Below are 16,754 nucleotides of genomic sequence, written 5' to 3' on the forward strand. Positions count from 1 at the left end.
CCGAGGGCTCAGGTACAGCCCCCTCTATCATATCTGCTCAGGAGCTCACACGGTTTTGAAAGACAACTACAGAAGGGCAATCCTTGCGTCTTGTGCCAGGAGATTCGAATCGTTGGTTGAGGCTCACGTTATCTGATAATAGAGCAAAACTTGGAATTAGCAAAAATGGGCCTTTAAAATAAAATAAAATATAATTTAAAATATAATATGCCCAAGCCGGCCTCCTGCCCTTGGTCAGCGATCCAGAGGAAGCAAAATTTGCCTGGAAATTTATAACCACCTCTCAGGATTTTGAGAATTAAATGTTTCCTTGCTGAATGCTGTTTCTGCAGCACGTATACACACCTTGGTGCTTTATTGGACAGTTAAGATCTTTTTCACTACAATAAAAGAAAAAATTATGTGTTTTTTTTTCGTTCCTCAGTCATTTATCTGATCCAAAAGTAAGTATCATTCACTCTGAAGACCTAAAAACATCAGAAATATTATTGAATCATAATGGGAATATTTCTTCTGCTTTAATTATCTATGTAAATTCTGAAAATTTCGAGGTTTAATAGGTCAGAACCACCATTTCTAGGTGTAGTAAATTCACAGCATTTCTATTAAACAGGCTGCTCTGTGCTGCCTTTTACAGCACGTGAACAGACCACAAGGAATTCGTGTAAGTGGGGCCACACGAACACTGCCCCGAAGTTGTATTAAAACCCTCCAAGATTTTACATAAATCCTTAGGAAGGAAGACAAAGGCAAAAAGAAGAAAAATGTTTGTAATAGCCGGTTTCCCGGTCCTTTCTGTCTAACTATGGCCTAGTTAAACTGACCTAACAATGCCATTTTTCTTCCTCTCAAAATCTGCAGTGGGGGAATCAAATGTGAAAGCAAGATCAATTCTGTTCCAAGACAGTAAATGAGTTTTAGATCAGACTTGTTTCAATTTATGGAGAGAACCCAACTATGCTGGCTTAAATGCTTTCTTCCTCTAACTACGAAATTATATTTCGGTGCTCTAGAAAGAGTGAACTATCGTTTTAATCCAACATTTGTTTATAGTCTAGCAGGAAGGAGAAAGCCACCATGACTTGGCTGATAACCGTGCGTGAAACTTGTTATTTTCATTCCTGTTGACTGCATAACACCGTTAGAAATAAATGCTATTTATTTCAATCTGAACACAACGGAGGAAGATGCATGATGCCAGTGAAGTAAGTGACATCCATGCCACAGCCTGTACGAGTTGGGGACCCCAACTGCACCACCGGTGCCCTCTGTATGCACACACCCTACCTGCAGCGATGTGTTATACCCGTGGGTGTTGTAAGGTGGGATGCTGATGGTGGGATGCCCCCAGCCCTGCTGCAGCTGGGATCACTCTGGCACACAGCTCTGTGAGAGGCTGAAACTCCAAATTCTCCTTTGCTTTTAAAGCAAGGATGCTTGGCTTGGCATCTGCAAGCCTAATGAAGGAATAATGTTAATTTGTATGATGAATTAAATTAGTTTCTGAGTTTCCCTTCATCTCACTCGTTACAAGGGCAAGCACAGGCTGATTTATTGACTCGTCACAGCTTATTAAGCAACAGTTCATAAAGTTATTTTGAAGTGCTCTTTTTAAGCATTCACACTATTGATTGACAACATGCGGGCACTACTTAATACAGACACTGAACAGCAAAAGGCTCGTGTGACTTTGGTTTTCCCACCTGATGTACAAAGCACACAGATTTTAACTTGGTAAAACTGCATGGAGATAACGTAACCGAACGTGCATGTTATTGTTTGCTGGTTGGGAAAGCCCACTGCAATATTTCAGAACAAATCTGCTGTGCCAAAGACCATCTCTGAACGTAACCACAATTTAAAAGCAGGTATCAGCCACACGAAACACAGCAAAACCAGAACTGCAATGCTTTGGGGCTCCCCCCGCGAGACGGGGGCTGTAGCCAGGGGCTTTCTGCATCCTTTACGCATGCAAAAAGAAACCTCTGATTAAAAATACTGAATTCGGATCATTCGTCCCTTACAGGATTTGGGTAAAAAGGGAAATTTAATTTTTCAGATTGGATTTTGTTGTTCAAGTCAATAACAAAGAAACACCAACAGATTTAAATGAGGGCATAATATCTGCCACAAAGATTGACTGTTTTCTGCCATACGGATTGACTATTTTTTCTAAATATTATCTCTAAGGCTAAGGTATAGATTTTTATAAACCACCATTTTTCCATTTTTTTTTTTTCCCTTCAGGGACAAAATTTTGCTCGAGCCACTGATCTAATCACAACAACCTGAGGGAAAACAAAAGCAAACCACAGCACACCTTGGATCTGTAATGAATTTCAGAGCGTGTTGATTGAAACACAGATCCAAAAGGATCAGCACAGTGCCACCAACCACGGGATCGTGCAGACCTGAGCATCCTCCTGAATAAATGACATAAAAACACAGCCAGCAACATGGCACGCGCTGGTAGCAATCGCTCACAACGAGCAAAAAAATCAGTGATTTGCTTTAATCACCACATTGTGGGCTTTCTCTTGTTGTTGTTGGGTTTGTTCTTAAATTAAGTCACTGAGCCACTTTGGTTAATTTGCCCTGAAAGGCTGCTGTTCAGGTGCTCAGCTGATTTATTGCTGCTGCGAGGGACGATCCTGAGCGGCTGCTCGTCTGCGCTAATTGCTGCCGCCCGCTCTGCCACAGGCAAAGAGCCGCTGGGGAGCGACGTGGCCTCACCACGGGTCTGCTGGGAGCCACGTCCCCCCCAGGGGCACGAGGAGATGCCCAGCAGGACACCGTGACACCCCAGGGATTTCAACCCCCTGCCCTGCAACGCGGAGTTACAGAGCTCGTGTACCAGTTGCCACGTGGTTCTTCGAACTAAACTTAAGGCTTTTACTCTTCTTTTGTAAGTGATGAAGTCATTTTAGAAGGCGTTTTCCAATCAAATTCTGTCTAATTAAACATAACTAACACCAACCTTCAGGTCCAACACCTGAATGCTTCAGAGAACCGAGAAGACAAGCTTACGGGGGGAATTACCTGGCAATCTGAAGAAGCGGTGGCACCACCAGCTAGCCTGCCGAAGAAGAAAACTGCTATTTGCTTCCTTGATAGGGCACAAAATCTTTCCCATTTTGTAGTTTTTATGCAGTAAATCTCTAGCTCTTTCCATTCAAGCAGCGTGTGGAGAGTTGAGAGGCATGAGATGAGGAGGGACAGGCTGGCGGGGATGAAGCCCCCACAGCGAAGCACGGAGGTGTGGGCAGAGGATTTCTGATTACTACCGAGGGCTGCACAGCCTCCAACAGAATGCAAAATTCCTCGCTTGCAAACGTATCAGCAAAACTCTGTACAACAGAGCTTTGGAGGCAACATATGTGTCCTCTGCATGCTCCGGGCCGAGGAGAGAGCTGCTCTGGGACTGAAGTTCTCACACAGCGAGGGAGAAGTGCCCCCAAGATTTGTGGTACGAACGTATTAAGCATTTTAAAACTGCATCACACCGCAGGATTTTATATTCAGAACTCCAGTCATTCCTGTATCTGCCTCGCAGTGGGAAGCAAAACTGCACTTACTTGAAAAATAAAAATCTTTTCTTCGTGCTAGGCTAATGGCTTCATTGTTTGGCTGAAAGCTTCCAGAGACACAGCTAAACGGCGTAAAGGTTTCTGCTCAAACATGTAAAGTTTTAGCAACATGGCCCTACAACAAAAAACCACCCTTACAACAGATAGCGTGGCCCTGTACTATTATAGAGACGCGTATTTCTATTTCCATCAAGAATTTCCACTTGCTTCTCCCGCCTAACAGGCGGAAAGTCAGCTGCCAGGAACTGGGGAGAAGATAATTAAAAAATAAAAAATGGTTTCACGAGGCTGAGCTAGGAACCTAACTGCTGGCTGGCTCCGGATTAAGGAAATTAGTAAAACTGGAGAGACTGCCGTGGATTATAGCACAGAAACCTGAAAATTTGCTTTGGAAGGAAGGCAGCGTGAACACACAGCCTGCAAAAAACAATATAAATAACTCAACGCCGTGAACGTGCTGTCACATATGACACTGACTGAGTTAAAGGGCAAAATGCTTATCATTAATAACTACACTGACGGCAGATGCTTTGAAAAATACACCGCATTAACCACAGAATCAAGGATTTTCATATTCAGGACAGAGGAGTCATTCAGATTTATCAGCCCATTAACTTTATAAACACAGCATTAGCTGCAGTTTAAGTGCAATGCGGTGCATCTGTAATGAGAAATTCTTTGGGTGGCATTTTATAATTAAATATCTCATGAACTACTTGTAAGGTCAGCAGAGATTAATGCGGGATGTCAGGCAAGGTCACTGTATGGATTTCAGAATTCCGCTCCCTCAAAAAGGCATCGTCACAATTACTATTTTCCGAAATAGAGGAAATCACAACATCTGCAACTTAGGCTGCAAAAAACGTGCACGCGTTATCGGTGTAAATGAAGAAGTAATTCATTTTGGTAAGTTCTTTAGAAATAGAAATTAGGGTGCTTTTAGGCCACGTGCCATTTCTCTCATAGCTTCGGATGGCCCGCTCGGTTTCAGTACATGATAACGAAGCAGACTGAAGGATGACCACATCTTAATGAAGTCAGCCCACAGCAGAGGAGGGGAATCATCTGAACCGGTGGTGCCTTAAAGTCATAATAAGGCAAATCAACGAATAACTGCAAGTCCTAGTGCGTGCGTGCAGCTTTGCTTTTATTTGTTCCAAGAAACGTTTAATTTTTGAACAGCCGCTCAGTGTTATAATTCCTTCTGCACTGTTACATACACGGAGTAAGGACTAGAAAGCATTTTTAAGCAGTATGCTTAAAAATAAAACCCATCCTGAGAACAGCATTATCTGATAAGCGACACCTCCCTTTTCCTTAAGCCTTTGCCTCCTGCGTCCCCTTCTGAGAGGCTCTTGTGCAGGCGGGCTGGGAGTCAGGCCCACAGGAGACCTCATGAATTTTCCAATTGAAGCTCCTCGAGCACTATAATAGTAAGGGTTGCGTGTAAAATGGGATGGAGATCATCAAGTTTACAGCCAATGCTATCATCAGCCAAAAGTATAGCCCATCATGTCCTGTATTTTTTCCTCAAGTTAATCTTTACTTCTTCGGGGTTGCAACAACTCTCTTGTGCAAAGAATTTTCCTACAGGAAAGATGTGAGTGATACCCTCAGCCTGGAGTACTTGGCTTGGATGTGAAGGGGGTCTCCGTAGCAAACAGCAGAGTGCTCGCCTTTCACAATCCAAACCGTCAGAGGCAACAATGTTCTGATCTTCTTCTGCCTTTCCATCCATTTCAGATATTACTTCATGGCCTGGATCTAAATTTACAGTATTTTAGCCTGTCAAGCTTCACCTGCGTTAAAGACTGAATTTCAGCCTACCAGTCAGCCAGCCAGTCGTGCAGGGTTTCTGAGATGATGATTAATGGGAGTTCAAAGCTGGAGCTTACAGCGCTGCTAAGCCTAATGTGACAAAACTAGCAAGCAAATAGATAAACAAAAACACTGGGAGAAAGAAGTTGTGAATAGCTCTGAGCTCAGACAACACGCTTATTTTCTATAATTTGTGTTTTTCACTTGGGCATCAGGTGAGGACTGCACCAGGGCCGGAGGAGAAATCCTCTGCCCTGGGATTATTTCATAGCTAAGCACACAGCTGACTTTTCTTCAAGCAATACTGACAATGAGCCCATAGTGCTGCAGTGAGATCTCACAGAGATAACAGAAGGGACTTTTGCCAGGCTCCACATACAACAAAAACACACCAGCAGACTTGGGAACCTCGCCAAAATACTTGCAGGAATCCAGGGCACCGAAGCTGCAGCTGCTGCCATTAGATTTTGTGATGCTAATACGAAACAGCCAACACACAGATATGTAATAGCATAAGATCATGCTTACTGCTTGTTGCAAGGATAATTACAGTAGCACTGCAGAACTACATTTCACACAGGACCAGAAGGTAACATTTTATATAGCATTTTCCATTAAATTCATCAGTTTCGGACTAAAACAGACATCTTACTCCCCCTCCCCCTTTTTTTTTTGGCCTCACCAAGGCTGTTTTTGTTTTCCCATTGATGCCTGTTGATCCACTTCCCAAAAGTACGTGTGGTGTGTGAGCTGGAGCTCAGTTCCAGATAGAACAGCTCCACTACAACCAGGAGCTACCAAGTGCTGACCACGAGGATCAACCAGCAGAAGAGGGAATGCACTCGGTGCCCCCTCCAGCACACCTCTGCTCCCTGTACCCGCACCCATTTCTTAGCCACCTCTTATTGTGACTCTGCTTATTTGTGTGTTCAAAATTTCTACTCTATTTTGTCCTCTGAAAGGGGATTTTTAATGACTTGGTTCGTACTGAAACATATGATTAAGTTATAACGAGCCACCCTCTCCTCAAAACACCAGAAGAAGGGAAAAGCGCACCCAGGATACTCACACGTATGCCTCGCCAGGGAATAATTTGATCCGCCGCTGGTTAAACCAAATCCCTCGGGAATTTGACTAGAGCTACGTGGCCGAGTCAGGAGTTTGGGGGGCTCAATTTCAGCTCCAAATTCCGCCCCGATCACCCCCAGCAGGACGATGGCAGTAGCTTGCTTCCTGCGCTCTTCGTAAGAGGTCGAGATTTTCTTCATCTGCGGGAGACCGGACAGGCAACCTACAATGAAAAGCAGCAAGGATGAGGAAAATAAATAGCAGGGCTGCTCTTCACACTCCCAACATCGTGCTTCCCAGAGAAAAGAAAAGAGGTTTCCATTTAACTTAAAGCACGCCTTCAGGACTGCTACTTCCCTCCCCAGGCTTTGCAGCCTCCAGAGATGATGCCATTTTACTTCCCAAAACCTACATCGTAGAAGTCTAAACGCCGGCGTTTGCGATGGCCAGCCTCAAAGCCAGCCACCCTTCAAAAACCACCAACATCTCACTGAAAAAAGAACAACAAAAACATTTCAGAGAGCTTTATTTGTTCCTCTGGAGAACAAAACGAAACGAAACACAGGGAATTCTGTGCCTACCTGCCTTTGTGAGAGGTGCTATGTGGTTTGCTTCTTGTTAACGTTGAATTTTGGAGACTGGCAATCTTTTTATTTGTTTTATGGGATGGATTTTTTAAATACACTTCTATTACAAAAAAGCATCCTTTTTGTGCTAGGGTACACCATCATATTCCAATGCTTACTGGATTTTAATGTACCAGTATATGCCATTAAACTGAAGTAGTATTTTTGTACACTGAATGTTGCGTTTTGTATTTTAATGAATGTTCTTTCTCCTAAATGGTGGAAAAACCTCATAAAACGTATACTATTTAAAACTATACATTCTACATTGTTAGTGAAATTAAAAATGTCAGGGCTGTATTAGAATAACTAGATGAAGGGTTTTCTTTTTTCTTTTTTTTTTCCTGAATAAAGAAACAAAATCTTGGGAGCAATGCGCTGGATTGCAGTACATTATTCCTTTCGTCTGACAAGTGGAGTTCCCTTTCAGCTGATTACTAATTCACGCTATCCCAGAAATGCCTCACCATATACGCTCCAAAAATAATGAAGTCTTAATCCTCCTTGCAGCGCTCGGCTGTTCAATCTTTGCTGAGGAGTCAGAAGGCAGCGCCCGGCACTGAGCGCGACTTGGCGGGCTTGTAGATTAACGAAGGGCGAATTAGTGTGTCTGCCTGTGCAAACCACGTTCACACGGCTGGGTAGGACACGACACACGACGTAAGAGAAGAACTGGCCACATTTGGGAAGCAGCACGGGAAGGGCATCCCCCTTCAGGCACCGCGGCAGCAACGTGCCAGCCAAAGGGGAGCTGGGAAACAACGGAAAGCTTAACAATGGGAGGGAGAGGGGGAAAAAAGGAAAAAAAATAAATCAATAGCAACTGCCTTCAGAGGAAGGAGGATGAAAAGGGGCCGCAGGAGACAAAGCACGAGGTGTAACAGTTCTAATTGTTCGGCAGCCACCTCTCCGGGCGGCCACCTGCGGACACGGTGCCCCCAGCGATGCCCAGGTGCCCGCCGTGACGCCTCGCAGCAAGACGAATCGGTGCGAGCTCCTGATCCGAGATGGTTTCAGACCGTTTCATTTAGTTTCTGGCCCTGCTTGGATGAGCACAGCTCCGGTTATGGATTTCTGCGGGGCTGTGCTGCGGCGGCGCGGGCAGCGGAGCAGATGCTGGAGCAGGACCGCGGGATGCTGATCAATAGGCACGGCGCTGACCCCGGCGCTGCCGCCATGGCCACGGCTCCGAGGCGGGGAAGAAGGGAAGAGCGAGCACATGTGCTGCTTCCAGGAGGAAATTAAACCATGGGGGCACTCCCCTGCCCTCGCCTTGGGTCGTGGCAGGAGGACGTTAACCCTTCGGAACATCCCTGTGGCATCCTGCAAATGCTGGGCCTGCTTTGACGCAGCTTCCCCGCGTCCTCTTCAAACCATGAATGTGGGGGCAGCTGCTGCAAGGTAACTCTGCTAAGCCAACAACAAATATGAGCCAAAATTAGCTGTGAAACAGTCCTCAAGTGTTTCATTGGCATAGGATGCTCTTTACCCTGCTCGCTGCTGCAGGGTAGCATTTGCTACCTCAAAACAACAACAAAAAAAACCTAAAACCAAAGCCAAACCAACAAACAAAAAACCAACACAGTCCCCTCCCAACAACATCCCTCCCCGAAACCTCCAAAGGAAATTTAAAATAAAAGGAAAATCCCACAAATATTTTTTACTTTTTTTTTTCCCTGAATGACTAGCGGAAGCGTACAATTAATTGCAACAATTTCCTACAAATAAACTGACAGCCATTGGGGAGATTTTCAAATGAAATAATGTCTGTAAAAGTAGTCCTTTCTACACTTTCATTTGTCTCATGAAAATTTGGTATTTTCTCCCCGCGACGTGCCTCCATTTAATCATGCTAACGGGTGACACGGAGATCCATTTTCTTGACAGGACGGTTGATCACCCTATCACAGGGAGAAAATTAATAACCCCAAATAGCTCTGTGTGGAAAACAGAGGCTACGCTGGCGAGAGGACAAAAACGCTCGACATTTTGGTTGTAAAAATAGCAAAAATAGAGAAACCTAGCGTGGGTTTGCTTCTCCGGGTCTCCTCCAGGTGAAACGACCACGTTGAACATTTCAAAACGTGCCGGCTTTTGAGGCTTAAACCTCCCCACCTGCTCAGAGGGAGAGAGCACAAAGCATCTTGCTAAAGGGTTTAAAATCCAGGTAAGGCGTTTCCGAAGTTTAAATTGTTGAAGAGGCGGCGAGCTATTGATTGCCTCATGGAAAAAGCAGTCAGAGAGTGCAGCCACGAGGTCAGGGGAAATTTAACAGTTTGGAGCACTTTACCAAATAACTCCGAAGATCACGCTAATTGGCTTTGCACAGTTCCTGGGTGAAATTAATTTTATCCTGGCTTACAATAAAAGGATTAGAAGACAAATTAAGTTCCTCGGATCTAAGCGGAATGGGGATCAATGGGTCTGAATGAGGGCCGAGGGCGGATCTGCGGGAGCTGGGTGCCAGCGGGTGCTGTGCCGGTCCCGCTGTCTGCATGGGAGCTGCGGAGAGCCTTCCAGAGCTACAATAATCCGTATTTATTAGCAGTATTTTTACATGATTTTTCACCTTCCTAACGCCGTGCCCCTTACCTCTTGCCACCCGAAGCCATTCCACGATCCTCAAGGTATTTATGGAACGTAGCCGAGTGCGGACAAAACCCTCACCTTGCGGGACTCCCCTTTGTTCCCCTGCCTTACAATTACACGTATCTGCAACGTGACCGCCACCGTGGCAGTCGATCCGTGCCAGTTCAGCGCAAGGCAGGGGCAAGGTAACGAGGCTGGCTGTGATTGCTGCCTCCAGGTGCTTGTCTCCCAGGGTTATTGAGCGCTTTGCTAATCGTCATTGCGCTGTCTTCCCAATACTTCAGCAGGGCTATTCCAGGAAATACATGCGATGGGGAACCAAACATGGATTCCCACAGTAGCTTGCTCAGAAAGCTCTTGAATTGCTCCTGAGTCACTTTTCCCTTTTTCTTTTCCTTTTTCTTTTTTAAGATTCCCCTCCCCAAAAGGGGTCCCCCCCACTGGCAGGCTGTGCTGATTTAGCTGATAACGCCTGTCTTGGCATTTTCTTCTCACGTCTGCAGGAAAGTATTTGAAATAAGGGGGCATCGTCACTACCCTAAAAACCAGGAGTGTTTAAACTTCATTTTTCTAATATTTCAGGGGGCATCTTCCAACAGACAAGCTTAATAATTGAATATTGGTAAAGTCACATAGCTTTGTATTATTAAAGCCAGGACATTTCTCAGGTTTGCTTTTTGATAACATATTCCCTTTGTGGTGCCAGTAACATGGTTTGATGCAGCTAGCCAGCTGCAGCACCCGAGAAAGAAGGAGAACAGAATGATAAAACCTCTCATAGTACATAACCTTGATTAGGTAAGCATAGAATTTTTCTTTATATTTAAGAAGAGACTTGCAGCCACCCAAAAGAAAAAAAGGTTTATGAAATTTGAATTAAAAATGACTTTTTTTTCAGTCTTTCATTTAAGATCTGATGTAAAATCCCAGGGCTCTGACTCCACTGCCCACCTCTGGCCAGGTATCCTGGGGTCAGAGCCCCCTTGTAAATCCCTGGGCTTTATCCACATGGCCTGTATGGATAACAAATGTTGAAAATTTGCAGCGTATATGTTAATTAAAAATGACAGCATTTAGAATAAGCAAACCTGCCAGGAATCTGTTAGCCTACAACCCAAACACTCCCCAGCAGCTGCTGGCAGCCGTAAGGGTTAAGGCGCTGATTTTCTTCTGCATAGGTGGTGCTATTTTAAGCCAATAGTGTGTTTAAATCCACCCCAATGAAATCAATACAGCACTGCTCTACTCAAGGTGAGACCAAATAAACCTGTCGGAAGCTTTGAGAAATAGGCTTTGCAGTACACTTTGAGTGCTAAGTGCCTTTCAGTCCAGAGATCTGTCATTAAATAATCATTAGCCATCATTCATTCTTCCTAAAAAGCTCAACGCCTGAACTTGTTCGGTGTCCGCTAAGCACCAGCGCGGTGCCGCCTGCTCATTAGCACTTGGGGGTGCTTACAGCGCACCTGAACAATGCTCTCCCTTGTCCAGCACACCTGCAAACACCAGCGTCGCCAAAAAACCCAACTCTTACACCACTACCCGCGGCGGGTAAGCCTATTGCATGCCCAAAGCCTGCCCGACAAATTGCACAGATGAGCGTTTAATTTACTCGACCTTATCTTGCAAGAAACCAAAAGGAAAGCGTGCAAGATGGTGCAAGATGGTCATTTTTCTATTTACTCATACCCTTTGAATTTACCCAAAATGTTTCATACCTTGGAAAAGCCAAACAGCATCGCCCAAGTGCCAGCGTGCTTCGTGCATTCACATTCAGGTTAGTGATAGTTATATTTGGTCTCTCTGCAACTTCTTTTTTTGCTGTAGGAAACATTGACTGGAGTGCCGGTTATCACTTTAAAGCAAGGCTATAGGAAATTAAATCAGTTTGTTCCCAGTTTAACAGCAACTACTGGAGTTGCTGTAGTCAGGCCCTTTCTGCCTAGACTCACAAAACCAAAAACCAAAACTTACCATCTGACAGCAAAGAAAACAATTCAAAAGTGCATTTTTTGGCTATACAGGAATCGAGTTAAGCTATTATCTCTCAGCATTTACCTTTCCTTTTCTCATCAGTGCTTTGGGAGCTGCATGCTGAAGATGTTTTATTTCCTTTCAAAAAGCAGGGAAACCAATTAGCCCAACTCTTCGGTGTGCATGTGTTTTCAGCAACAAGCTCAACAAACAATCATTATCTCCAACTAATTTAATTCCACTGAACGCCACATAGCCTGAAGTATTTAATAACTCGGAAATAAATTTACCAGAGCAACGCTGGGTTGTTTCATCTCACAGCCGAAACCCACCAATGTAAGTTATGAAGTATTAATTGGACCCTGACCTCATTACTTCCAGTTTTAAATGCAGATTTGTGCTGCGCTTTCCAGAAATCCGTATCCCTCTGCGCTGCTATCTAAATAAACGAGTCAGAAATAAAAGCAGCTAAATGCCCGCGATACCTTCTCAAGATTTTGATCAGGATGACTTTAATGTCGCTAGTAAGAAGGAAAGTTTTGATGCTTGAACTCTGTGCTTTAAATAAAAGCTGCTGACACTGAGCGAGCCGTGTCCTGTACTCCCCCCTCTGAAGAGCAGAGAATCCATTTTGTCTTTGACTCTTTTCCTCTGCTCTTAGCCGTGCGAGGAGAGGCATCCTCACCCATTTTGTGCTCCTGCAGCTGCAGCACGGTGAAATATTCAGCGAGAAAAGGAAGGGCAGAGCACAGAAGAGAATCCTGCTGAACTGCAAGGGATTGAGGGGTGGCTGCACAAAGCACTGCCCCTATGCAGAACAGCACATTTTGTACGAGCCCATCGGTCTGGTGGAAATTATCCCTCCCCCCAAAAAAAAAAAAAAAAAAAAAAAATTTCAAGAAGCTGTTAATGAGAGTCAATTAAGGAAATCCATTCCTGAATTTCAGATCAGCCTGGCCATAGGTAAAACTTCAATAAAGCCGATACAGATCCGGGCTTCACGTGCTGAAGCGCGATGATGATTTTATTGAAAGGAGCATAAAACTATTTTACATCATGGCCATTTTGGAACTGAATGGCAACTTTTCCAGATGCTTTATGAAAAAGATGTTGTTCCCATTGGAAATCAATAGGAAGGCAGAAAAAATTAGATAGCCATGATTTGCCAAGAAATCAATAAGAAATAGAGCAATATCAGAATCCATGTTCTTTATCTTTCACGCACTAAAATTTGACTTTCATGTGAACAGAACTTTCAGAATTTACAGGAGAAAGCACGTAAGCCATTATGTTTTCCTGATGCACTTATATCACCTCTGGCAATTTCAGGTACTTTGCTTTTAAGATCTTTCTGATTTTGACAGATCAAAACACCCTCCCAGTGCTTAAGGACATTATTTAATTTGAAATGATTTAATACATCCCGAAGATGTATCGAATGCGTACTTGCCGATCACTCTGAACCACAAAAAACCACCGTTGTGTTTATTTTTGGAGGCCCCCCGTGATGCTTGGCATCAGTCCCCATGTTGGGGACGATGTTCAGCTGCGAGGGCAGCAAACCTGCCCCGGTAAGCACGGTAGAGGAACAACAAGTCGTGGTGGGCATCACCACTCCCAAACTAAAACAAGCCTTTTCTCTACAGAAACTATTATAGATACATAAATATGAAGGGAATGGAAGGCTTTTGGCAGCATGAAAGGGTTGGGGCTGGGATAGGGGTTGCAATTCGCCATGCGTTCTGCCCCCAAGATAACACAGATGGGCTGAGGACGCACTTTTCAGGGCTGTATCTGGACCGTACACCCCCTGCCCACCAGGTGGTTCTTGCTACGATGCTAAATGCACCCAGCCACCTTTTAGATCCACCTCTGCCCCTATGGGTGATGCCCATTTTACTCCTTATTCGTTGCGTTTGTCAGCAGAGCTGTTAGAGCAATGCTCCATCACACTGGTACAGATCCCACTGGACTCACAGAATTCACCTTTGGATGCGTTGCCATCAGTGCGAGCAGGGAGACATCGCTCTCCTCTTCCCATTCCTGCCTGCAGAGCAGGACAGGACGACCAGCAGCCCCCAGCAGCCCCCCAGCAGCTCCGTGCCCCCCGCAGCAGGCACGAGCCTGCGTGCACGGCCCCGGCTGCTGCCTGGCGGCGCACGCGAGGGCTGAGCGCGCAACGCGCTCTATTTGGCTTTCAGTCAATTAAGCTTTAAGCTGTCAGCAAACAAGACTTTTAAGTTAATTTTGAATCACCACAAATCAAGTTGAAGGTTGGGAAAGGGCACGCTCGCATGCCGGCATGAAAAAAGGCAGTTTAATTGCCTCTGAATAGCTATTATATGCTGCAATTGGCCTATTGAATCTTAGATCATCTATTTATTTATCCAAGTGCACAGACTGGTAAAAGAACGAAAAGTAGGAACTCCACTCTTTTTCTCTCTTGCTTAAGCAGGTGAAATTAAAGCTTTTGCATATACAAAGTACTACTGAAACAGTGATCTCATAGCAAAATTCAGCATGGCTTGCATTATGCTTTATTTTTGAACAATTTCAGATAGCTCCAATTTGGGGAGCTGCAACGTGAAAACAAGCCATTTCCAATGCAACAAGTGATTGTTATGGCATTTAGGCTTTGTTTGTTTTTTAAAATTTGTCAGGTTTTTCATATGCTACATAGATTTTGAATTACTAGTTTGAACAATTATCTGTCCAGAAGAAGCGTGTAAAAATGCTTTAAGAACAGCAACTATAAAAACGTTCCAAAAAACCTGCTATAGGTTTCAGGTCTCCACCTTCAAGAAAAATCATTTTGTTTGGAATAAAAGGAGATCAGACAGCACCAGCAGGAACGGGTCTTCTGAACTTAAAAGCTCCTAAAAACGCTGCCACTCGTGCACAGCTGGTGGAGACTAGCGAGCATGAAGAAATGAGAGGGGCATCGGGGGTTTTCTGGGGAGAGAGCCAGGGCATCCACGTGCAAGAAAGATGGGCAAGGGAGAGGCAACGGGCACTCACCCCATCCAGGTGAGCAGACAAAGCCGTCCTGGGGCAGGAAGGTGAAGGAGAGGGGATTTGTGGGGACGTGTGGGATCCCACCCCGGCACACCATGCAGACTTACAGGTGATGCTTGCAGGCCAGCACTCTGCCCAGCGGGTAGGTTGCTGTGCTACTGGATGCCTGTAGCTACTTCTGTGATAGCCCAGAGAATTATTTTCTCTCTTTTTTTTTTTTTTTTTGTTGTTTTGTTTTAAACTCCACCATTATTACTTAGAGCTGAGACAAACCCTGTTATTTCGAGGAGGAAAATAGGTCAGAGGAGGCGATACAGCATTAAAATCACATCAGCAGTACACAGAGCAAGTGCGTTTTAAAGTGATGACGTGGGGGCCTCTGGAAGGGCAACGAAGCTGTGAAGGGTCTGGAGAACAAGTCTTAAGGGGAGCAGCTGAGGGAGCTGGGCTTGTTCAGTTTGGAGAGAAGGCTCAGGGGAGACCTTACCATACTGTACAGTTACCTTAAAGGAGGCTGTAGAGAGGTGGGGATCAGGCTCTTCTCCCAAGCACCAAGCGATAAGACAAAGGGAAATGGCCTTGAGTTGCACCAGGGGAGGTTTATGCTGGGTATTAGGAGAAATTTCTTTACTGGAAGGGTTGTGAGGTGTTGCACAGGCTGCCCAGGGTCCCCGTCCCTGGAGGTCTTCATGACCTCTCTCACACGACCTCTCATACATAAATTCTGCAGTTAGCTTACAGGATTACAGACCAAAACCAACGTACTTGTTGCACAGAACTGTAGGCAGTGACATCAGGATACACAGCCCAGTGAACTTAAATTCAAACACCAGGCTTTCCAAATCCCAGCCAGAACTGGCTTCCACGACTAAATGAAATGTTAAAGCAGTAGCAAACTCTATTTAACAGTATCTTGGTCATCAAATAAGTGACTCATATAGTAACCAGCACAAGCTTCTTGGACAGTAATGCCCACGGGGAAATTCCTGACTCCTAGGGTCCTAAAGGCTGCACTCCCAGGAGCAGTCCTCCACAGACACGTGGTTCATTTACACGGGTAAACGCTGCTAGGAGCGATGGACACTACACACCTTAACACCAAAACAGCTTCATGAAGCATCTGGTCCACGATTATAGCTAACTTGCCCCAAGACAGCTAAACCTTGCCAGCACTGTAATGCTCCACACGTGCAACCAGGCTGAAACCTCCCCAGGTGGACCAAGGGAAGCCTGAGCCTGACCTGCTCATCGCTGGGTGTCAGCACAATGCTTGCTTTTGTGACCTCTGCCTCCTTAAAACCCCATTTCTACGTCTGAACAGATTATTCTAAATATTTTTTTCTTTTGACTGTAACAATCTCTCCTAAATCTTTACTTAAATTAACGAAAGCATCAAGTTGAAGCATTTCTACCTACCACCACTGAGAGAAGATGAGCAGTCAGAAGAACACAATGAAGGTATAAATGTTTGACTAAGACACTGAGAGCTAACTTTCCCCAAGTTAATAACGTTTTCCGAAGTAACGACAGCACAAAGGGAGACTGCACAGAGCTGGAAGAAGACATCTGCCACCGGAACAGACAAAAGATTTCAGACGAGCCCCAGATTGATTTTTACGAAGTGCTGATGTATAATGCACACGGTGATGCTGAATGCTTCCCGATTTCACAAAAAAAAAAAAAAAATAAGATGCACAAGGACTGATGCTAGTTAGTTACACTGTGTGATGCTTAGCGTAAAGTTGTGCATCAGATAAAGACAGACACCAAGAAGTATTCCCAATTAAATGAAGTTATCTTTCTAAATACCCTGCTGCACGCTTCTTCCAGCAACGAGGAACCAGCCCCGAAAGCCCGAACGGAGCAGTTCTCCTGGGCTAGCACTTAGGGAGCAGACGCAGCGCTGCCCCAGCTCTGACATCTGCCATTCCGACAGATGTCCAGCCCGTAGCCCCCTCGCAGGGAACAGATTTCCCAGTGGCGTTTACTGGTGACATCTGCTTCAGTGGCAGATGCCCATGTCTTTTCAAAGACGTGTAGCTCTGCTGAAAAACCCTGTGCTTCTCCACGAGCTACC

The 16,754-nt window shown here is 45.0% G+C and overlaps 1 protein-coding gene across 4 annotated transcripts in view; it reads right to left on the reverse strand.

Annotated features, from left to right (window-relative positions):
- The window catches only part of LOC309889568 (WD repeat-containing protein 7), a gene marked incomplete at its 5' end in the record, with an annotated part of 107,744 nt that overhangs the window by 54,981 nt on the left and 36,009 nt on the right, over positions 1 to 16,754 (reverse strand). For all 4 annotated transcript variants that reach the window (XM_082782436.1, XM_082782437.1, XM_082782438.1 and 1 more), the window contains one exon: positions 6,475 to 6,696. In XM_082782436.1, coding sequence (XP_082638562.1) covers positions 6,475 to 6,696 — 222 coding nt within the window. The remainder of the gene's footprint in view (positions 1 to 6,474; positions 6,697 to 16,754) is intronic.

The sequence above is a fragment of the Aythya marila genome (assembly GCF_965140915.1).
Source record: "Aythya marila genome assembly, chromosome: W".
Lineage (NCBI taxonomy): Eukaryota > Metazoa > Chordata > Aves > Anseriformes > Anatidae > Aythya > Aythya marila.